At 43.7% G+C, this 24,728-nt stretch overlaps 1 protein-coding gene across 5 annotated transcripts in view; it reads right to left on the reverse strand.

Moving 5' to 3' along the window:
- Positions 1–6,607: 6,607 nt before the first annotated feature.
- The window catches only part of DPYD (dihydropyrimidine dehydrogenase), a 504,044-nt gene continuing 485,923 nt past the window's right edge, over positions 6,608–24,728 (reverse strand). Inside the window, exons 21-22 of one of the 5 annotated variants that reach the window (XM_035123777.2) lie at positions 12,946–13,086; positions 6,608–9,453 (exon numbers count right to left, since the gene is read on the reverse strand). In XM_035123777.2, coding sequence (XP_034979668.2) covers positions 9,283–9,453; positions 12,946–13,086 — 312 coding nt within the window. In that variant the 3' untranslated portion in view covers positions 6,608–9,282. The remainder of the gene's footprint in view (positions 9,454–12,945; positions 13,087–24,728) is intronic. The other 4 variants (XM_035123779.2, XM_035123778.2, XM_035123776.2 and 1 more) reach the window with 4 other exon arrangements.

Consider the following 24,728-nt stretch of genomic DNA (forward strand, 5'->3'; position numbering starts at 1 on the left):
TCACTTGTTTAATATCCCAAACTGCTGCTAGTCTTGTGTCATCTCTAATGCTCACAAACCTCTCGCACAGAATGATGTTGATTTTCTAACTATTACTATTTCCATTTTTACAAAATCTGAAAAGGGAGGCAGTCGCTACGAACAAAGCCCTTGTCTTGCCAAACGTGGAATGGAGGTTGAGACGAAACAAGTGATTTTCTTCTTTTCTTGTTCCTTTATGAGGTTGTTAAATGACTGTATCCTCACTTCCAGTGGTCATTTGTTCTGTAGTCTACTTGCCTTCTCATGGGGACACTTTACAGAAGGCAGCCAATGAAGGCAAAATGAAATGTAATGATAAAATACACTCTCACTAAAAAAAAAAAAAAATCCTTCAGAAGCATTGAGATAATAAACTTGGGCATGGGGGAAATCCCCCAGAATTCAAGCTTGTTAAATATTTTGAAATCAGAGTGGGGTGGGGGGATTAACTGGGAGGACAAAGCAGTTCAGAATGCGGTTTATTCCATTATGTTAATGAAATGGTTAATTCTATTGCCATAGCAACAAAGAACAGCCATGATAAAAAGCTAAAGGTCTCCACACAAATGCCTGATACAAGGTCTCTCTAGTTCTAAAGCTGATTTTTAGTAGCTACAATAGAAGTGATATGTGTTTTCAATATCGGTCTTAAGCTTCCATATCAAAACCCTCTCGCTTAATCCAATAAATAGACTAGTAGCATAAAGTGGCATATATGGTTGCACGTTTAAAACCTGACAAAAGAGGTTTACCGCTGCACAATCTTAGCGGAGGATCTCAAGCGAAGATACGGAAGGCAGGAGGGGCGGTCATAGGGGAGAGTAAAACCGAAAATAAAATCTTGTAAGTGGGGATAGCTGTCAGACACACAATACTGTATTAAATGCCCAGAAAGAGAACCGAGACAGAATGGAATTTAAAACTGAGGGTGCAGACTATTGCTCCTTCAGTCCCCTTCTTTTTGCTTGGTTGTCTTGAAAAAGCTGTAACAGGGCTTCAAGCAGGATGGATCAGCAAGGCACATCAGGTGAGCTAGATTTGGAGGCTGAGACCTGGTTCGAAGTATAAGTGTAAACAGCTGGGAGGGGTTTGGCGCCATCTTAAGAGTCCTATTCTTTCTCATTCTGTCCAACTAGAAAATACTGAGAGGGTGTGCTAGGATAACTATGCAAAGGACTGAATTAAAAACCACCGCCACCTGTCCCTGGCAAATCATTACTTTGGTTGCATTGCAAAATTTGGATGAGTTCAAAATTTGAAGGGAGGTTATGCGTTTCAGTTCACATCTCATTTCAGAAACTCAAATGAAGTAAGTTGGCCTTTAAATGTGAATTCAGTCAGATTTCTCCCCCCCCTCCCTACTTTACTACCCCATGCGAACACTGTCTACAGCTGTTTATTTCTAAAGAGAAAGCCAAAAACAAGCCTCTTGGGTTCAAAGAAGATTTCTAAGGACAGGTTTTTAAAAACATCACGCATCGCTAGCAATTTAAAATATAACGCCAACTAAAAGGTGGGCATGTGTACGTCAGGGATCAGTGCCATATTTATCTGATTATTATTATTTTTTTAAAAAAAGAATAATCAGAGAGGTGCAAAAATCGCACTGAAGCCAAGTACGAGGAAGAGTTTTGACAAAATAATAAATTAAGAGAAGATTTAGATTGTCTGACTGCCAAGATATAGCTAGGCAGGGAGATAATTCTGCCAATTTTAGGGCTTGGTTGAGCCCAATTAGTTTTTCTTCTCTCAAAAAGTTAGAGAGTTAAGAGAGTGCTACTAATACATAAATCCTAGTAATTAGTATCTGATTCCCATGCATTCATCATTTTGATTTTATGCTGTTTGGTTTTTTTATGCTATCCCCAAGGAAACCTGGCTAGCAGTGAAACCTGTGACCTCTTTAGCAACGTAGCATCACCCTGTCACCGCCATGGATATGAATAGATATTACAAATCACAGAGGGGATGAAGCCACAGCGCCACCCGATTCTTGGTAAGACAGTCTTGATATGCCATCTGTCCAATTGCATTACAGATAGTTACCATGAAACGTTTAGGATTGGACCCAGATTACTTACTTCATTTCAGGGTTTTGCTGTATTTTTTACTTTATGTATTTTAGGCAATCCTATGCACTCTAAGGGGACCCAGGTGGCGCTGTGGTTAAACCACTGAGCCTAGGGCTTGCTGATCAGAAGGTTGGCGGTTCAAATCCCTGTGACGGGGTGAGCTCCCGTTGCTTGGTCCCAGCTCCTGCCAACCTAGCAGTTCGAAAGCACGTAAACGGCGTTTCCATGTGCTGCTCTGGTTTGCCAGAAGCGGCTTTGTCATGCTGGCCACCTGACCTGGAAGCTATACGCCGGCTCCCTTGGCCAATAATGCGAGATGAGCGCGCAACCCCAGAGTCGGTCACGACTGGACCTAATGGTCAGGGGTCCCCTTTACCTTTACCTTTATGCACTCTAACCGTGCAATCCAAACCCGAGATCTGTTGGGATGAGTGAGTTTGGAGCAGGCAGATCCTGAGAGGGTTATTCCAGTGTAAGTTCCTCATTCTGGCCATGAATATGCCAGTGTAACAGCTTCAACCTTGCTGGCTAAGCCGCAGGTCAGCAGAGGAACTTAAGCTGGAGGAATTTATACCATCTTAAGTTCCCCAAAGGTGGAGCAAGCAGAGACTTGCACGTATTCCAAGTCAGTCACATGACCTGGCAACCCAGTGGGACTCATGCCAGCAAAACTCTATTTTAAAGACTTGTTTTTTCTATCTGCCAGGTTCGGGCTGGGTCAGCTGGCAAGAGTCCAGTTCTTGAATCAAGCTTGGAATATGGGTAGGTGACACCACCTTAACTTAAAATACGAGTTTCCTATGGTTCATATTGCACTGTAACTTGGAAATAAGGCCAATTGAACTCAGTGGGATGTTCATCTGCCTAGGAATGCACAGGATTGCAGCATATACTGCCTTTAGGGTGCTGGGCAGCTAAAATAATCCCACCCTGAAAAAAATGTTCTGCATGTTGATATATGCTTTGAAAGCATTAGTTGTCAAAGTGATCTGTAGAAGTCATGGTCCTTTTGTTCAGCCTACTTCTGTGAACAAAAGGGAAGAAGCCAGCCAACTTTTTCCCACCAAAACTTGAGTTGCTGTTTTTCTATTAACAAGGTGAAGAAATCCTCAAGAAGGATTTGTTTTCTGAGTCTACCTAATATAATATAATTTATTATTTCTACCCCACCCATCAGGGTTTCCCCAGCCACTCTGGCCGGCTTTTCAGCAGAACATGGAAAACAGAATAAAATGTCAAACATTAAAAACTTCCCTAAACAGGGCTGCCTTCAGGTGTCTTCTAAATGTCAGATAGTTGTTTATTCCTTTCACATCTGATGGGAGGGCATTCCACAGGGCGGGAGCCACTACCGAGAAGGCCCTCTGCCTGGTTCCCTGTAACTTTGCTTCTCACATGAGGGAACCACCAAAAGGCCCTTGGAGCTGGACCTCAGTGTGTGGGCTGAATGATGGGGGTGGAGACACTCCTTCAGGTATACTGGGCCGAGGACGTTTAGGGCTTTAAAAGTCAGCACCAACACCTTGAATTGTGCTCAGAAACATACTGGGAGCCAATGTAGGTCTTTCAGGACTGGTGTTATATGGTCTCGGCGGCCACTCCCAGTCACCAGTCTAGCTGCCGCAATCTGTATTAATTGCAGTTTCTGAGTCACCTTCAAAGGTAGCCCCACGTAGAGCGCATTGCAGTAGCCCAAGCAGTAGATAACTAGAGCATGCACCACTCTGGCGAGACAGTCCATGGGAAGGTAGGGTCTCAGCCTGCGTACCAGATAGAGCTGGTAAACAGCTGCCCTGGACACAGAACTCACCTGCACCTCCATGGACAGCTGAGAGTCCAAAATGACTCCCAGGCTGTGCACCTGCTCCTTCAGGGGCACAGTTGTCCCATTCAGGACCAGGGAGTCCCTCACCCCCGCCCACAAAACAAAATAATTGAGAGTCTCTTAGGAAATCACAACACATCTAAAACAGCATTATCTTGCAAGTAAGCAGATGAATGCTGAAATCTGTATGCATAATGACATATTTAGAATTATATCTCTGGCATCCCTGGCAATTTTTGCATTGCATGTCTCTGTGCTTCAGGAAAGCTGTAGTGACCAATGCCAGCTAGCTGCTTCTTTCAACATTAAGGATGCCAGTTGTGAATTAAGAACTCTTCACATTGTGGCAAAGATGTTCCTGTAATACGGTGAACAATTATAGCACCTCAGAACAAGATAACACTACACAGCAGGTGGTCTGTTTAATGGTGCCTCTTGAGGTCCTCAGGGGAAGTTGCAAGACAGAAAGAGCATTTTGATACGACTTGGAAACATACCCATAATTCTTCTTCTTCTTTGGCCTCTATTTTTATTGATGACATAAGTGAGGAGATGCAACTTGTTATAAAACAGCCTTACTATAGAATTTGTTTGTCAAGAAGATCTCTGAGAGAGATCAAGAGATTGTACACAAACTCCCAAGGTATGCATTCTTCTAGAACATTCCCAAAGGATGCTGAAAACATTTCATCTGAATTTAAGTACAAGACTTGAGTGTGAGTCGCAGAAGCTCCTCAAGGCTTTGCAGTTGGGCCAAGTTTATTTCCATTTAGGTGTGTAAAGATGCTCAGAATAATTACAGAACACAACCCAAGAGAGACAGTTTAGTAGCCAAGCCTTTAAAAACAGGGTTTGGTAATGTGGGTGGAACTGCCCCCTGGGTGTGCTTTGGGATTACGTAGTGGGGCACTAGGAGGCAAACGGGCAGTGGAGGTGTCAATGACTATCAGACTCCGAAAAGCTGGTATCACTGGAACAAGTTCATCAGTTTTGTTGAAATAATTAAACTAAATAGTTTTACTTGGATTTTGAAAAAAGTTGCAATTAATTGTTCTTGTTTTGAAATTTACTGTGTTATTGCGGGCCCCCAGTTGCACAGCTGCCCACTCCCAGGTCAGCGTCTACATATAATATATGATTAATAACTAAGGCAAAGAATCTGGATTAAAAATGGCCACAACTTTATTGACCACAGATGGAGGTGGAATTTTGGTTCAGGCATTCCATTCCAGCCTCTTGCTGGAAGGCCTGCAGGGTCGTACCAGGATTATGGCTTCCCCAAGGTGTTGATCCACTGAGTTGGCCACCCCAAGACCGCAGTGTGAGAGGCCCCAACAGCCGCCCACCCGGAGGAAGGGGTAAGCATCCGTTATCTTCCTTAGTGGGCTGCGCAAAGAACTATTCTAAACAATGCTTTTTATAGGATAGGGGAAATCAATTTATGGAACCACTGCTTTAAAACTTGACTGACAAAAGGACACACCCAAGACAAACAGTGTAGCACAGGCATCCCCAAACTTCGGCCCTCCAGATGTTTTGGACTACAATTCCCATCTTCCCTCACCATTGGTCCTGCTAGCTAGGGATCATGGGAGTTGCAGGCCAAAACATCTGGAGGGCCGCATTTTGGGGATGCCTGGTGTAGCTTTATCTGCAGCACTGTTGGGTTTTTGATACTTTCTAGAAACTAGGTGGTCCAAGCCTCGCAGGTTCAAGACCGTTTAAATTACACAAACTCTTGATCATATTATATATATATATATATATATATATATATATATATATATATATATATATATATATGTGTGTGTGTGTGTGTGTATATATATAATCTATGGGTTCCATCGAAAAGAATAGAAAGGAAGAAAACCCAACGAATGTTTCCAGTGGCTGAGATATGCCGTGGCTGCAATAAGTGCTGCTAAACCCCGCCCCCGAGCCAGACATCAGAGGCGCGGGCAGGTAAGGCAAGGGGCAGAAATGCCCCCTTGCCTACGCGGGAGCGGCTTCCAAACTCACAATCCCGCCCATCTGTAAAGAGGAGAGACTTTGTTTAGGAATACTTAAAGACTAAACCAATTAGCTCCAAGAGAAGCATGGAAGTTGAGCAGTGCAATTTAGCCAAGCTATGAATTGATTTAGTCTGTGAAAATACCACATTAATCTGCTTTGTCTTTGATTTGCTTACCTGCTTGGATGTTATTCAGGGCCTGGCATTAATTAAAAGCTATGAAAAGCTCCCTGACACATAGCCACAGAAAACACAACATCTGTCAGAGTTAGTAGGTACTTTTAACATGCCTGTGTTCACTTGAGGATTGTTACCTTTTAAGTGTCAACAGGGCATGTGTATCTGGTCATATTGGATTATTAAATATGGAGGGGGAATCTCTCTCCCTAGCAACATTATAGCCAAGTGTCATGAGGTTGATGGAGAATTAGAGAGTATCTACATTGCTTGATAGAGTGAATTGATCAATATGTTGTCTATCAAAATGGTGAACACATCATCTTTGATTTGTTAATGTCGTAAAAATTACCGCTGTGTGCTGGGATTTTATTTCTGATGAAAAATAAGTCATGGCAGCCACACCTATGGAGGAAGTTTCAAGTTGCTATGGGCAAAGCTCTTGAAAAATGAACAATCTGCATGGGTAATGTCATTTATTTGCACATTTAAATCGTTGTTGTTCTTTTGCATGCAGGGAGGTCCCCACCCCCGAAAAAAAATATTGCTTCTCTATATCCCCAAAATTGTGGAGGGTTGTTAATTAATTTCAACAATACTATGGTCAGTACTACGGATAGTGATGAAATAGAAACTGCAAATTTCCCCACAAAAGCCATTTAGAAAGACACATACACACCAGGTTGCACAATGTTCTTTAATTCTGATTCATTTATAACCTTGTAAAAAGTACAGATATCTGAACATAAGGATTATTTAATAAGCACGATCCAAATTTTGTATTTTTAAGTTGATGGCAGAGAGTATAAAGAAATGAAGAGATCCATTGTTAGCTACTTTAAATATCGAACAGCACGTGGCTTTCTTTGGGATACAGCAGCTAGTGCATGAACACCCTAACTGAAAATGAGGAATAAGTTGTAGCAGACTAGGCTTGGGCAATATATCGCCCAGGACCGGCATGCCAGCTTCACTCAGCGGTAGCAGAGAGATCCCAGATTGTGCTCCTGTTTGCTTGTTGGGGTGGGATTGTGGCTGCTCAGCTGCATCTTTTCCTCCTGGGTTGAACAACCACCGCAGGAGGAAAGAGGCAACGCTCCTGCATGGGCGATGGTAAATGTAGTCCAACGTATGGAGCATGACAGGCTCTGTGCACTTGGCTACTGCAGCCTGGTCCATCTTCGGGGAGTGCGGGATGCGGAAGCTCACTCAGCTGGCGACAAAAGCCTTTTTGTTCGCCAGCTGAGCAGCAGGCTTGGTCCAGCTGCATTAGCCCCAGCCCAGGAGCCACTGGGGTGAAAGCAGTGGTGGCTTCACCCCGCCTTGCCGGCTGGGGCCAATACAGCTTTTTTAAACATTGTGGTTTATCGCCGAACCGCAAAGCTCGGCTGGTGATACGCCACAATGTTGAAAACCCAACATCGCCCAGCCGCCGTTACTGACATGCTGATTTAGAATAGTGGGAAATCTCTCTCTTTCCCCCCACTTTACTGTATGTAGTTCTACTGTAAACAAACACACAGCCAATTTAGGTTGAAAACTCGGAGGTAAAAATAGTTGTCAGCATATTACCGCCATATGTCGCAAAGACACGGGTTCTATTTTTGAGAAGCAAATACTCAAAAATAAAACACATGCCTTTGCAACATATGGCAATAATAATATGCTGACAACTATTTTTACCTCCGAGTTTTCAAGCTAAATTGGTTGTGTGTTTGTTTGCAGTGAAATACACGGCTAATAAACATTTCTCATGTAATTAAAAAGTTATTCACTTGCTGGCTGGCATGGCGCTTACTTACCGCAGTTGCAGAACGTGAGCGTAGCTTCATTTATATGCATTTCCCAAGCCATGCTGCACAAGAGAGATATAAAATTGCTATACTGTGCCTAGCACTTTTGACTCACAAAACTCTGCCCATGTGGAATGGATTCCACTCTGGCCTGCTTCCATGTGGATGGGTTATGCACAAGAACCCTCCTGGCTGTTCCCAAAAACGTGAGTGCCTCCTGCACTTCACATAACTTTGGGCCGCTCCTCTGCCCGAGGGCCCTAGAGCACTACATCCTCCTCATCAGACAGCATGTGTGCCTGGAGTGGGCACCTCGGTGTTAGTGAGGTACAGGAGGTCATCTGGGAATATCTGCCCACTCTGTATACTCAGCACAGAGGCTGTATAGGTTTGGGGCGAGGAGGAGATGGCCCAGTGGAAACCTGTGGGGCCCCCATCCATGCATGGAATGGACACCTGTAGGGCTGGAAAACATTCACACATTTCACTTAGCATATCTGCCCAACTGCTCTGCACCGCACAGGTTGTTACTGCTACAACTGGCACCACTCTCTTTTGTTTGGCAAGAGTTGCAGAGAACCTCTCTATATGGGCGAGAAAAGGAATTGCTGCCTTGCACTGCAAGAATAATCTCATCTTCCAAAGAGGGCACGGATGCAACAGAAAGACGCCATAAATCAGATTCTTGCAAGCTACTGAAAAAAAGCACTGAATGGTGAAGAGTGCATTGTATTTGCAAATTTAGTTTTTAATGCCTAGTCAAAGCAGAATTTAGGGAGAATTAAGGTAATACAGTGCCATATGCTGCAGCCGTTGAAACTGATTAATAGTTCAGAAATACCCATTTAAACCTCTTTTTACATCCTCCTGTAAAACACACACATTGAATCTGCATTGCTTTGTTTGTGTTTTGCAGTTAATTACATCTTCTAAAAAAACAGTTTTAAAAGGAAATGAAATGTGTAATTACCAAATGTTTCCCTGGTAACAAAGTTGGTTGAGGTTTAGCTGATTTGGTGGGAGTGGGGAGAGACCCCTCTCCTAATTTTGTGGGTTGTTATGAGGAAGACATCACCAAAGTCATCATAGCGTACAAGAATTTGCAGAAAGAAAAAGAAAGTAAAGTTCTGCTTCCGCGGGGTGGGGTGGGAAAGGCAAGGATAGCTAACATTTGATAAACTAGCCGCTGCTGGTTTGAAGACTAAAATAAAAAAACAAACAATTTAAATTGGAAAATGCAGCTGACATTATAGCAATCTCCCATCATTAGGTGTCCCCCCGCAATTCTTTTTTAACATAGTTGTTGTTGCTGGTACTAATTAGATAGCAAATCAATAGAATCAAGTAAATGTAAGGTTCGCTTTAACTGCTGGTCTGATCACCTCAGCACACTGGGTTCACAGCTAAGGGCAGGCCTCTCTTTGGTTCATAAGGTGTTGTCCTGGAAACCATTCGGATGCAGTCAATAATAGGGCAGACACTGAGACACAGAGTGCAGCCTGTACAACTGTCAGTAACAGTGGGCAGGTGGGTTTCTGGATCAAATTGTATAGCCTGCAAGCAGAAATAAACAGCACTGATGTCACTCACAGAAAAGGTCAAAAACAACCCCATTTTTAGCATCCACATTTCCTGTAGTTGAGGTGCTTGGAGAACATCTTTGTCTGGTACCGCACTGCAGCTATAGTAACAGTTTCAACCATTAAGAAAATGCATTTTGAAAAATTATGAACATAGTAGCCCTGCTAGAAATCAACACACACACACCATTTTTAGTTAATAGCAGAGTCGAGCCTTCGTGCCTCAGGACACATTGTGTCCATGATATTTAACTTCCATGAAGATATTTTTGTTTTCTGTGAAATCAATCTTTCACAGCACAATGATTTACTGGTGTTATTATTGCAGAAAGCTAAACAGCTCAGTTCTGTGTGGCTTCTGCAGAAAGATTTCCACAAATGTTAATATTAATAATAGTGGTACTGTAGTAAGCTACATAAAGTCATTGAAAACAGCAACAAATTCTTGGTTTTGCCAGAAGGTGTACCCAAATTCATCAGTGAGCTGCAGCCAATGAATTTTCCTTGAATGATACACATATTTTAAAAACACATTTTGGGACGCTTGAAAAATCTTCAGTGTGTGTCTGATATGCCCCATTTCCTTATTCTGCAGAGCCTGAGACAGCACCCTTCAGACAATTAACTCTGAAGGCTGCTTACTGATTTACACTAGGGGTGGATCTACACACAGGGAAAAACACACTATAAGTAAGTCAGAAATTAAATCATTTTAAGAAAAAAATGCTATGTAAAATTGCATAGAAATGTTTTCTGCTCTACAGCACCATCTGGCATTGCATGTTTATTTAAAATGCTGTTGTTGTTTTTACTAACGTAGTCAATGTGTGTTGGCTCCATTTCTGAAGAACAGGCTACTTGCCACACTTCATGTGTAACTGCTTTGATTTTCCTTGGGAGGATCTGGGGGGGGGAGGCCCCCTTCTCTAGTGGTTCATTTGCTATGTTTGCTCCAGATAAAAGAGCTTTTGCCTGACGGGGATGGGTCCTCAAATTGTGTAATGCTTCCATTACTGTTGCTCTGCACATCTAGGCTCATGGCTCCATCTTTCTGGCAATGCTGCCCCAGGTTTAGGGAGCATGGACCTCTGTCCCTAATGCAAAGACTTCTACTCCCCATGTGGCTGAGCAAACCACACACAACACAGTGGACCTCTCAAGGGGCTGGGCACTCCTGGCATTGTTTGCAAACACATCAGAAATCTGATCCATACCCCCGAATCAAAGGAGAAGCAGCCAACGAGGCAGCAGCTACTATGATGCAAAAATTGAATACGTAAAAGAGACCAGAGAGGCTACAGGTTTTGGCAAGCAGACCTAGCACAGCACTGTACATCAGGGGATCACCATCAGGGTTTCCCAACTAGCACCGCCAGATCAATTATTAGAGTGCAAGGAATGTTGGTCAGGGTTAGTGCGACTTTTTCAGTAGGCAACTGCACCACACCGCTTAGAAATTAACCACAGCCCAGGCACAACCAAATGCTACCTACAGCAGGCACCCCCAAACTTCGGCCCTCCAGATGTTTTGGACTACAATTCCCATCTTCCCTGACCACTGGTCCCTGTTAGCTAGGGATCATGGGAGTTGTAGGCCAAAACATCTGGAGGGCCGCAGTTTGGAGATGCCTGACCTACAGCATTGCAAGAATATTTTTAGCACCTTGCATTACTTTGCCCCCTTTGAAATGCATGGGTTAATCACATTCTTTTTGTTGTTGTTGCCGCTGCTTCATTTCAGAGCAAGTTCCTTTGGCACAAAGAGGCCACTATTCCACTGTTAAAAACAAAGCACCAGAAACATTATTGCTGCTGCAAGTGAACTAAATTATTTTGCACTGTCACTGTAACATATTATAGTACATTTTTATTAGACTATGATGGTCTTTGATAACAGTGCTCTGTAAGACAAACTCAGCACCGGTGGCTCTCTTATCTTCCGCTTCCATAGTTTTAAACTATGTGAAGCTGGGTTTAAAACTTCATGTTTACTTGCATTAACCCTTTTCTGGAGAAATATCTCTGTGGACCCAGACAGGCTGTTCTGCTCCAGGCCCTGATTTTGCAGTAACCTCAGATATATATATATATATATATATATATATATATATATATATATATATAATGAACTTTACAAATGGTTTGCTTGCTGCTTGCAGCCACTGCGGAGAACATGTGCTTTGCCAGCTCACCTTAAGCAGACATACAAATCTGATCTGACCGGTGGAGCTGAGGGGGAAGCAATGTACCAGCAAAGACTGCAAGTTGGCAGTGAAGGGGGGGGGGCTGGCTGAGAGGGGGAAACATTGGGAAAAGATACACCTTTTTTTAAAAAAAGATACGTTTCTTTTATTTTATTTTTTTTAAAAAGGTGTATCACTGCTTCTGGCAGGCAGACTCTGTGGGGGAGGTCTTTTACAGGATTATCTAGCTAGAGCAAAGGTTGCCAAACATTTTGGGCCTATGGGCACATTTGGAATTTGAAGAGAGTGCTGCAGGCACAGCATCTCTGCTCACTTCCCTCCCTGCGCTCCTGGGTCATGCTCTCGGTGTTGAGCAGGCACAGAGAAAGTGCGTAAACATACAAACATGCACCTGCAGAGTTTCTCTGCTTTTCCATGAGGTCCGGGTAAAAGCCAGATCTGGCAGAATTAAAACAACTGCATGGTTTCCTCGCAAAGTCAGCCTCAAATTAAAGCGGTAGACTGCACGGTGCTGGCTCCGCATGTTGTGCACAGCTAGTAGTGGCAGACATGAAAGCCCATCTCTATCGATGCAGAAGGCCAGTATGCACACTGCAATGTGGACACATAACTGTGGGACTTGTATAGGTTCATATCCTCACTGGATCAGGATGCTGGTGCGAACAAGGGCTCACTACCATCACACACTGCCTTGCCTTCCCAGCAACAACTTACTTCCTTATTTTCAAGATATTTGCTATTTAATCTATACTACATGCCTTACCGAAGCGGAAGACTTCCTTGCTTTGATATAGATACTGAGGCTGTCACTGAATCAGCTGAAACCTATTGGAGTTTTACATAATTTCTTTAGACTCTGGCGTGTGCACCATGCATCAAAAGGGACGCATGGCCCCCATTGCAAGCACAATTCTCATAACCCCAGTGTGGATCTTTCGCAGTTTTCTACAGCCTGCAATGTTGGGAGGAACATGGCAGCTCCACTCTGGATGCTGTGCAGCAGGGAAATAAAACGGGGAAAGGGGAAGGCGTGTGCTCTGTGCATCCCAAGTCTCTAAGAAACCTGCTTTATTGACAACCCCTGCAAATGGATCAGACACGGTTCATGCAGTCTATACCTGAGAGTGCGCCAGTGTTAATTTCCAGTATCTTGTAAATCTCCTTTCCCCACATGCCCATCAGCAGACAGTAGATCCCTTCTGCCTCAGCAGTGAAAAAGATAACTCACAGTGCCCTTTTGCTAATTACAGCTGTACTCTTACCTGGTAGCCAGAATCATTACAGGTCATGTAGCATTTGCCACAGTTGATACACATTTCCTCATCAATCAGAGCCAGAACTTGCTCCGTATTACTGAGCTCTCCATATGTTCCAATATACCGCAGTGCTTTTCCAATTACATCCTAGGGTGGGGAGGTGGGAGGTGGGGAGGGGGAGGAAGAGAAGAAAAGCATTATTGAAACACTTTGGAGATATCCAAGGTTGTTTTATGGCCAAAGCAAAGCACTTGACAGCATGTTTCTGAAGGATGTTGTTTTGCAGGCACTACGGCAATGCTGGGAATGATGGGACGAGTCAAAAGCACTTCATGCTTGCTACACTGCAAAATGTGGATAACAGGTATTGATGGATACGCAGCTCAAGCATTGGCAGAGCTAAAAATAGCCCAATCCACACAATGACCCTGCCTTTCAGATCTGCATGCATCAGAGGTAGCATTTAATTAAATCATCCTCAGTGACCATTGTTTAGCGCAACAGGAAGCAACGGGAGAAGTGACATGACACGCACAGCCTGCCTATAGCATCCATGGCTACTGTTCATTAGCACACCTCGGAGTACTCATTACGAGAGAAGAAAAGGAGGCCATTAAACAACAGGGAACAAAGGACAGCGCCATTGGAAAGAACATGCAAATGGCCTGGCGACCCAAACACACGTTATTGCAGTCATCATTAGTTTTCAGTCAATTGAGCCAATCGTGCCATGCTGTATGTAGTTTCGTTACCCAAATCTTGTTTGGATGAAATTTTGGCCAGGGGAGATTTACAAAGATGGCGCGCTAGCCCTCTGTAACGATCGCACAACTTTGAAATAGGACAGGGGCAGCCAAGGTGCTGCCTCCAGGATGTCATTGGACTCCGACTCCCAACAAATGCCAGCTAGCATGGCCAATGGGCAGGGATGATGGGAATTGCAGTCCTGCAGGCACCAGGATGGCTACTCCTGTAATAGAGGTTCAGGTGGCCTCTTGCAAGTTTGCAAAAGTGGGATTTGTTTGTTGATTTTATTTCACGATGTTTATACACCTTTAATAAAATCTTTAAGCAGTCAACAAAACAAAATGAGTAGCTGCCACTGGCCAGGAGCTTCTTCCCCTTCCATCCCTTCTGTGGCAGGAGGAGGAGGAGGAGGAGAAGCCAGCCACTGAAACCACATGGCTCCACATTTGGCCCTGACCTTTTGGGACCCCCCAAAAATATATATATTGAGGGGGCCCCAGGAGTTGGCACCTTGGATTGAAATATTAGCTGATGCTGAGAGTTACTGAATATGAATAATGTGGGAATTAGAGCCTAGTTCCCATTTGCAGAGTATGCAGAAGACATCAATTAATTCTCTTTTTCCCCCTCCTACAAAAACTACGCAAGGCACTCTCTGTTAGTTTAAAAATATATACAACTTTTTCTTAGTGTACTTGCACTTGCAGATTAAAATCTACAATGCAGGCGGATGTTTCTTAAATTGATAAAAAAAACTTCCTACATGAATTAAACTGTTACAGACTAACTCTGAGGCAGACAGCACACAACACAAAACAACACATGTGCTGCTCTAACTGTTAAGACTGTACAACTAAACTGCCATAACTGCCTTGGAGTGCATGACTTCACAGAGTTCTACAGCTCTTGCAATTAAATTCTTTACATATGCATTTTGGATGCGAGCAAGCACCCCACAAAATAATACTGAAGGAGCACAACAGGCAACCAATACTATTAAGATAAGAAAAAAAATGGCTACAAATGCAGAATACCATCACTAAGTGCTTGTCGGATTCCAGTGGGATTTATTCCCCACCCACTCCGGGAACATCAATTCAGCATGCTGCATCCTGAACTGTTTTTGTGAGTCCCTTTTTTTGAAAGTGCTTTGCTAGAACACACAAAAGAAGAAAAAGCCAAATCGCTTCACTGAGTGGAACAGATCTATTATGGAAATACTAGCTGGCCCTGCCACACGTTGCTGTGGCACATCCGTGTGATTCCTCCCACCCTGTGCCGATCCATGACGTATCACACCCCCTTTCCCCCCACCCCCGGCTCATCCCTGTGACTGGCCCCACTGTGTCCTGACATATCCCGCCCCTCCTCCCTCCAACCCCCCACCCAGGCGAGCCAGTACCTCCATTCGGCCTAGTCTATAAAGCCTTCGGCCTAGTATGTAAACGGGAGCCGAGGTGGTGTTGAGAGGGAAGGTTTTATAGGTGCAGTACCAGTGTAGCCACCGCTAGAGGGTGCTGGTTTGCAACCTGGTTCTTCTCCCAGCATGCATTTTTGTCTGAGTGGCGTGTTTTGAAACACGGGGTTTTAGGGTGTTTTACCTGGCACAGGTGTGACATCTGTCTTAGCAAACTTTCCTATAGCCTACGGACATTCACATGTGATGTGTCAAAATTTCACCTCAATCGGTCAAGCGGTTTTGGTGAAAAGTGGAAACACACCCACATGCCCAGTTTACATTTTTTTTATATATAGAAGAGTTGAGCTGGGTGCAAGTTTGGCAAAGTTGGACTGGATGCAGATCCTGGGTGCAGGATCTTTGGCAAAGTGCCTCCTAATGAGATCCCTCTGAAACAGGAGCACCAATTAATTTTCCCACTATACTCCAGACATATGTACTGTAGAGGGAAGTGAGGGGCAGATGGAGCTTGTCTCTAAATGGGAAGGTAGCCCATCTAGGAGAAGAAGGACAACTCTGATCCTAAACCTCCACTGTCTTGTGGGACATCTTCGGGAGAAGAAAAGGCTAAGGAGTAAACCCTACAGAAATCTGGTCTGCAGTCCCTAAGATGGTTGAGTGGCACCTTGTATGCCTCCTTCTGGCCACTCCCGCAGCCAAGCTGGTGCCAAACACATTGCTCTGCTTCTATTGGACCACGTCGATGAGGCCAAAAGGGAGGCCACTTTGGTGCCATTAACACAGCAGTTAGACTTTACCCCCAGAGACATACTCCATTGTCTCTCGAGACAGACGGATGCCAACAAGCACTGCTCTCTACACTGGACCCCACCATTTTTAATTGTCCATTATGTTTCAGAGCAATGGTACATTGGGAGCGCTGGGGAAAACTTAAATGGCAGTTCTCAGAAGTAACTATTCAATGCAAAAAAATATATGTTTAAATGTGGTGTGTGTGTGTGTGTGTGTGTTGGTGTTACCACACTAGACAGAGCCCTGGGCAGCTGTCTGAAGATGCCATGTGATGATGTTGGCCTGGCAGCATGGGCAATTGAGCTGTGCCTCACATTTTTTGTCACATGATCTGAAATCAATGCAGATTATCCTGGCAGAGAAATGCAATGAACAGGAAGCACAAATCACATAAGCTGCTTGTTTCCTTCCTGTATCATCGTGTCCAGAACATTGCTTTGTCACAGTTCTCTGGACTGTGGCTTATGTGAGGAACAAACTCCACTTGTCTGAAATTGTATGTTTCCCTTTTTGTTTTATACAGAACAACCCAGCATCTAGTCAGCCAGGAATCTGAGTGCTGCAAAAAATAAGTAAGCCCCTTTCTATTTGTTCCACAAACAAAACTATTTATAGATCAACAAATACACTTTAGTAGATTGATGGACCTAGCATTTTGTTTTCATTGCTCTCTAGTCTGTTCTAATGACTCAGTAAGGAGATAGGCATGCTTAAATCTAATGGAAATCTATGACACTTAATATGTGCTTAACAGAGCAATCCCATATTGGGAAAGGAGAAGTCCAGTGGCTCAGATATTGCCACTTCCTAAGCTCTGCTGTTTCATTGCGGCCATTTCTTTTAGCCTCGTTTTCTTTTCTCTTTACCAATAGGAGATAATTTCTCTGCCAGATCCAGAACTGCTGCAGCTTATATGTATGTATGTATGTATGTATGTATGTATGTATGTATGTATGTATGGTGTCTAGTAAATAAGGGGGCTTCGGATCTTACAGATATGTGATTGTCCTGACACCCAAATCACATAACCTCTACTGTTGATGGACATTACACCTGTGATGCTTTCTGCAGGTGTACCAGCAGCACTAAGTACCACCCCAGTGGCAAACCAGCATTCAAATGCTCTGCTAGGCTGTCCTTTGGACTGCTCCATAAGCCTTGCTAATTTCATTAGGGGTTGTGCACTTAAGTAGGGTGTTGGAGGAATCCACTGAAAATGATCAGGTGGAATTCCTTCTACCTGCCCATTTGACACGCGTCATGTCACAGAATCTTGTTATGCATGCTTTTCACCTTAGTTTCCTACAAAAAAGGTGTCTTTTAAACATGCACACATTATACGTCAATTGTTTTGCAATGATGCCCCTTTACAGGAGCCTCCTTGCTTTTCTTTTTTCCTGAAGTGATGCTTGTTGACTTTGTGCAAGTTGTTTGTTGCTAGAGGCAACCTGTATGCACTAATTTGCAATCCTAACCCTGTATACTCAGAAGTAAGACCCGCTGAATTAAACGGAGCTTACTCCCAGATATAGTATGTGGGTTAAGAATTGCATCCTCAATCAATTTCCTATTGTGAATGCTATTCCCTTTTTTTGTTATCTGTAGAGTTTATCTGTATGCCTCAGTTCAAGACCGAGCCTCTTTGGGAGAACTATCTGGATTTGACCATTTATTTTTCTCTGTCCATCGATCCATCCGCTAAATCTGTAATTTAAGATTGTCCTCGATCCACTCCCAGCAAAATCTTAGGTGCTTTCCTTCCTCCCAACTTGAAGTTTTGTTGACTTATAAATCATTCTTTACTCAGTGTCCTCTGTGCTGTGAATTTATTCACACCACATTGGCACAAATAAGAATATAAAGCTGTCAAATGTAAAATCATGTTTACAGTGAACATTTTCATAAATTAGCTTGAACCTTTTCTTTTCAGCACACACACACGGCCATTTTCTAAACAAGGTATAGCTTTATGAAACAAAATGCTGTAATCAGAAAAGACTTGTACAGTATAGGGCTATGTTTGCTCACCCTTTCGGTGTGGTGGGGTTGTGGGACGACAGGGACTCCACTAAGGCCCTGATGAGGGAATTGTGGCATCACTGCCCTGTCTGGATAGGTGGCTGGGGCGTAAGCTATATTGTGGCTATGGTGGTTGCCGTATTATAGGGCCAGGTAGGCACTTGTCCACCAGGCAAATTGGCTCCAGCCCAGTGGTTTTGCCTACCTCATAGCAATCATCGCGGTCCCTTTGGGGCTCACCCTATTTAATGTAAGACTTAGGAGACCCTGCCTGGATTGACCTATGTGTCATTTTCAGTGGGCAGGCTGGAAGTATTTTGATTGCCCCATGCCAAGCCAGACTTCTTTCATCTGTATTCAATAAAGTTGTGGCCTGTTCTGATCCAAACCAATCTTAGTGGTCTTTTATTTATCTGGGGGTTGGGGACTGGTGCATGATGCCTGGGCCTGCAATTACCATTACAGTGGGACCTCGACTTACGAGCCCCTCGACATCCGATGTTTTCGACTTACGAGCGGGAAAAGTGGCCGCGCGCTTACGATTTTCTCAACATCCGATCGGAAATTTGCGGCTAGATGCGGTTTCGTCAACTTGCAAGTTTATAGATGCGGTTTCCTCGACTTACGAATTTTTCTGTTTCCAATGCATTCCTATGGGAAACTCGACTTACGAAGTTTTCGACCTACGAGTGTGCATGCGGAACATATTAAATTCGTAAGTCGAGGTCCCACTATAATCTGCGCGAAAGAGAAATTGATACAGTCCAGGGCACAAGGAGCCAAAGTTCAACAGGGGCTTAAGATGGGATGGCAAATTTATACTAAACTATGAAATCAAGCTAGTGAAATAGACTCCAGTCCGGACCCCATTTACCTGAGAGTAAGCTTTAAAGAATTCAATGGGGCATACTTCTAAGTAGACATTGGCTAGAATTGCTTTGTGTACTGGCCACTGGCCACTGCATTAACTTTGTCTTTATAGGTGTCACAAGACAATTTGCTATTTTTGTTGCCAAACGCTAACAGGTTTGTAAATCTCTGTTGATGACTATGTACATGAAAATGATGTACAGCAAATGATGAAATGGAACAAAGACTAAAAATAAACTAATTGCAGGACAGAAAATACTAGATGAAAGTGTGAATGAATATCAGAACAGGCTGAGGCACATTTGCACATCCCTACACTTAAGGTTCTTTTTTGATGGTGGTCATGGATTGCCATGGCTTACAATTCTAATTAGGTGACTCTACTTTTTTAAAATTGTGGCAGAATTTGGAGGAGGGGGAAATAAAGGCATAGCTGGGCTAAGAACCTAAGAGATTAGCCTGGGGTGGACATGGTGGGATATGCACCCTTCCCCCTTTCAGTCCTCCCCTTTATTACTATTGCATAGTAATTAGCTAAGCCAATTTTGGGAAAGATTGGCACAAATGTAGCTGCCCCCCACCCCCATCACTCCGGTTATGCCTTGATCTCTATAAGAGATGAGTTCCATGGGTTTTGTGCTGGGGGTTGTTCTTCTTCCATGTATAGTTTCATGAGAACCTCATTAAACCGTGCATCATTTAATTGCAAATGGCTTGCATCAGTACCGTTTTGTTAAGTCAAGAACGGGGGCATTACTTGTGTGGCAAAACAAGTTATGCAGCTACAGATAATAAGCGCAGAAGATGCTTTGCAGGTGCAATACTTTACGGCCTCTGAAACCACCTTAAGAGCTTTCTCCTTGGGCTAGCTCAGGCATTGGAACAAAATCATCTACTCATCAAGATTAATTTGGTGAGTTCTCTCCCCGTCTCCCAATGTGAAGCGGAGAGAGATGCTTCAAAATGGCACTGTGGGCTTTATCTTGGTTTCCTTTCCTCTAGATTGCATTTGTTCAGTTTACAAGCATAATGATGTTTTTGTTAACTGCCAGCTCCATATGAGGGCACGCCAGTTCTTCTGATAGTCAAGCTGTGTTCTTTCTGACTGGTGCATTATCTCCAGTAATGAGGATTGCACCGGCCAAATCCTGCCCTTAATTAGACCTCTGCTATCCTGTTGCTACCTAATTCTGCCCTTGGTGACACCTGTGCAGCTCATCCTTGTCAGTGGGGCTACCAGGTGTGTGAACAGAACTGGAGCCAGCTGACGATTCGGTTGCTAATGACCTAACTCCACAGTCAAAAAACAATTAGCTGCTGGGAAAACAGAAGCAGGGAGAAAAGGAGGATTTAAAGTGATTTTTAATTTGACAGTGCTCCACGGATTCAGTGGGAAACAAATTAAGACTCAGAAGAGGGAAACCTGGACTTGTGTCCCAGGATGCTGAGTTGGGCAAGAGCAGCCGCACAGCCTGAGAGTGGGATTGCACAGTAAGGGTAACGGCAAGGCTGGCACCCTCCATTCCGTGCAGTATAACTTAACTGGGACCTGAAGTCCTGCCATTCTGCATTATGGCTCTGCTCAATATCCTTGCCTGTTGTTTGCAAGTCAGCCCATCCACAGGGTGCTACTGTGAGCCTCCATTTTCTCCCAGCAATGATGTGGCATCATTAGAAGTGAGGCATTTGGGGGGGGGGGGAGAGCAGCCACTTTGAGAGCGATCCTATGCACAAGAATCTGGCATAAAGCAAGCTGATCTAAGTTACGCTGGCGTAAAGTTACACCAGATCCAAACCCTGTTCAGCAGCTCGGTTGCTGCTGCTGCTCTGCCTAAGCCTGGTAGAGCAAGCCTATTAAATAGTGTGACTTAACTGAGCGGGCTTAGGATCCAGCCCAAGTCTCCCCAATCTGGTCCTGCTCTAGCCACACTGGAATGACTCTTTTGGAGGGGCTTACACCAGCCTCAGCTCAGTCAGCTTGGGCTGAGCTGGCAGGATGAGCAAGTTAGGATGGCGTGTCTTCAGCTGAGCTGGGGTTGGGGAGCCAGGAGTCAGTCGGCTGAGCTAGAGATCCTCTGCATCCTCAGTTGCTCATCCTGGCTTTTCATACCATAGGATTGCTCCCCCTCCATTTGCTGAGAGCAGCATCACTACTGCTTGTGGTGACAGCTAAGCTACAGGTTCTTCTTCTTTTTTAAGAAAAAAAGAAGACTACTTGTCTAGAAAGCAGCCCCTGAAAAGTTCTTGATTTTTCTTCTCTCTTGCCACTGCCCCCAAACACACCCCACTTTTGCAGTCTGTGAACGGGGATGCAAAATTTTCAAGCTTAGTTCTCAACTGTGCTGTAAACAAGGCTACGCAGATGACAGTTTACCAACAACTGAAGTGGGACTATGTGAAGGCAAATGCAACAAGGGGGGGGGGGGACAGTAGGGAAGAAGGCGTACTTTTTAATAAAAAATATTAACATTTTAAATTGATTGCTACAAGAACAACCTCCATCATGATGATGCAGTTTACCAGTGAGGTTATTGTCTTGTTTTGCGATATTGTAAAATACAGTGAACCCAAGAGACCAGGGCATAAATTAAGAGGAATTCTTTTATCCAAGGCTCCAACACAATGCTTGTATTATGTCTCCCAGAAGACATACTCCAGGGGAGCACACATGTGCCTGAAAATTCGCCTTGTTCATTTTAAAATGAAAAGAGCTATTTTGGTGTACAGCACAATATCTGGGAAAATGAAAGATTTGCAGATTAGATATGTCAAGCAGTTATTAATCAACAGCAATGGAGAAAGGCAGGGGGAGGGAGGGAGGGAAATTAGACAGAAACAGAGGGGAGGGAATAAATGTCTGACGGGAGGGAAGATGGATGGGAGCTAAGTTGCCAAAATGGAGGAAACGGGGGAGTATTTCTTTTGAGGAGTAACATCCTACTCGGTGGGAAAGGCCAAGGCGTTTCAGTCATCGGAGAGAACATGGGAGATGCAGAAAAGCTTCAGTGATAAAGTTGTAAGAAAATAACCACAACGAAGAGGTTACATTAGATCCTACCAATCATATTCGATCAAATCATTTATATGCACGTGCGCTCATGTTCATTGCACTAGTTTTCAGTTGGTGTAGATTTAATGAGTCCAGGATATAATTAGGAAAAGGAAATTAAAAACAGAAGGAATCTAATAAGCTATTCCAACTGTGTTTGGGGGAAACTTGGAGCTCAGGGTTAGCACTACCATTAGGCAGAATGAGCTGCGATCCATTCTACAGCATTGTTGTGGCGCCCCCTGCAGGGGCACTACCCTTAAACCACACTACCCTAAAACCGCCTCTGCTAGACTTGTAAAGGTCACATCATGCTGTGCTCACTAAGATGAAGAAAGCAGGGTCAAAGACTTTAACCGACAAATAGGATGATCTTCACAGAGAAGCCAGTAGTGGAAAGGAGCTATGAGGTAAAAGAACCGAATTGCAGCTGGAATGGCAATATTATTAAACAGGTAACACTGGCCCCAAACAGAAGGGGGAAATGAAGTGATGAGAAAAGCTCACAAGATCTAGTAAGAAAAGGGGGAAATAAATGAGAAACATGGGGAGGGAAGAGTATTCGGAGGGTATATACAGATAAAAGGAGCTTAAGAAAATAAGAAGCCGCAAGTATCCTCTGGATGTCATGAGGAAACCAGATACTAAGAAAATAATATGACACTCGCTGATGAAGAACACCCCAAAGGAGAGAGCTTATTGCTGGCTGAAGTGTTTATTGTGCACGGATTGCAAACTGAGAGGAGTTGGGGGAGGCACTTACGGGCTGCTTACGCTCAGCTGGGAATATCATCAATGTTCTGTGTGTTCTAGTGCTAGTTACACAAAGTGTTGCCTGGTAGCAATTCCTAGCAATTCTTAGGGAAATACCTTGAGTGAAAGTGGTGATGGTGGTAGTGGGGGGGACAAAACTCGTTAAGCTGACAGGTGATGACAGGGATGAGGAGAAAACAATGGAGGTTTGGGGAGATCAAGGGCCGGGGCAGTCCCAGACTCAAATCAACCTTGCCCAGGTGCTGAGGAATGGATTCAAACCTGCTAATACATTCCAGTTCTGCAGCCTCTCATTAAACACTGGGCCATTGTACTGAAGCTCTGAGTTTGTGCCACCTTTGCACGTGCTCATCAGTCCCATGTCTGCATTTATAAGAGACTTTGGTTTTTTTTAAAAGCGTGAAATTCATATTTAAGTATTTTAAAAAGTATTTTCCTTCAGAAAACATATCTAAGTATATTTTATCTCCAAATGCAAATTGCTAAACTTGATTGAATGAATGAATGAATGAATGAATGAATGCACTAAGAACTGTATTGGAATATTCAGGAAGTGCAAAAGGCAGTGGATAACTACTTCCCAGCCTGCAAATTAGCCTGGGAGGTCTGGATCAGGATGCTGTGCAGCAGAATTTGGAATTTGAATTTGCAAGCATTCCTAACTGAAGCACAATATTTTTTTTTTAAAAAAATGCATTTTTCTTTTTGCACTTGCCAACTGCAATTACTAGTCCAGTGAAGTAGGCTGTTGCCAACATATATCATGTCAAAGTGTCTAAGGTCCCACCTGCACTGTACATTCAAAGCAGTATCACACCACTTCAAACACTCATAGCTTCTCCCAGAGAAGTTTTTAAGGGTACAGAGAGTTGCTAGGAGACCCCTATTCCCCCTGCAGAGCTTCAATTCTGAGTGGTATTTTTTAAACTATTTTTTTACCTGCTGTTCTAGTGTTCATATGGATTTGTTCTATGATTTTGACTTGGTCATTATATGATAGTAATTGTAATATCTGATAATAAGTCATATTGAGGTTCCAAAAAACATATTGAGGTTCTTTGCTGATCTTATTCCCCCCCCCTTTCATCATTTCAGGGCCTAGATCGGCATCAGTGCCCTGTTCAGATTGTGGTATATATATTTTATATATTTCTACTATGTCCTGTCCTTTCCAACAATAATGCCTGATATATTTCTGGTCTCCCCAACCCCAAACACTGCCTGCCCTTTCACACCTCCCCAGTATTTGTTCTTGTTTCATCTGCCATGGCAAAGTTAGCCCACATTGAAACTGCAGGTGTTCGTCTCTCTGACAATTACATCAATATTTTCCCTGGGAAAAAAACCAAAAAACCAGCAAAACCCCTAAGGTGAGAGAAGTCTTTGAAAGCTTCAAGCCTCTTTCAAAACAAACAAACAACAATATTTGCTGGGTGTTTCCATGTACACAGAGAGGAGGCTTGCAGTCAGTTCAAACAGCTCTATTCTGACATTGTTCCATCAGTATGATGCAAGTCAAGGGTAAACCAATATGGTGCATTCCAGATGATGAGGTTGGACTCCAGGTGCCATCAACCCCTTACTGTCATGCTGTCTGGGGCTTATGGGAGTTGTAGTCTGACAACATCTGGAGGGTACATTCCCCTAATGCAGGCACCCCCAAACTGCGGCCCCACTTTTGCCTATGACACTCACCTGCTACTTCAGAATATGGGATGCTTACTAACAGACATGAATTAATCTGGATCCTGTATATACCACACAACTACCCCAAGATGATCTCTCTCATCCCAGAATAATCTGGTCTTTTGTATCATCTTGACAGACGAAAAGCAGAAGGCGCATAAGGTAAAACGGTGAACAGTGGTACCTCGGGTTACAAACACTTCAGGTTACAGACTCCGCTAACCTGGAAGTAGTACCTCGGGTTAAGAACTTTACCTCAGGATGAGAACAGAAATCGCATGACAGCGGTGTGAGGCCTCATTAGCTAAAGTGGTACCTCAGGTTAAGAACAGTTTCAGGTTAAGAACAGACATCCAGAACGAATTAAGTTCGTAACCAGAGGTACCACTGTATATCGTCATCAATCTGAAAGGGAGTGTGTTCTTCCCTCAC

This window comes from Zootoca vivipara, chromosome 7 (assembly GCF_963506605.1).
Source record: "Zootoca vivipara chromosome 7, rZooViv1.1, whole genome shotgun sequence".
Lineage (NCBI taxonomy): Eukaryota > Metazoa > Chordata > Lepidosauria > Squamata > Lacertidae > Zootoca > Zootoca vivipara.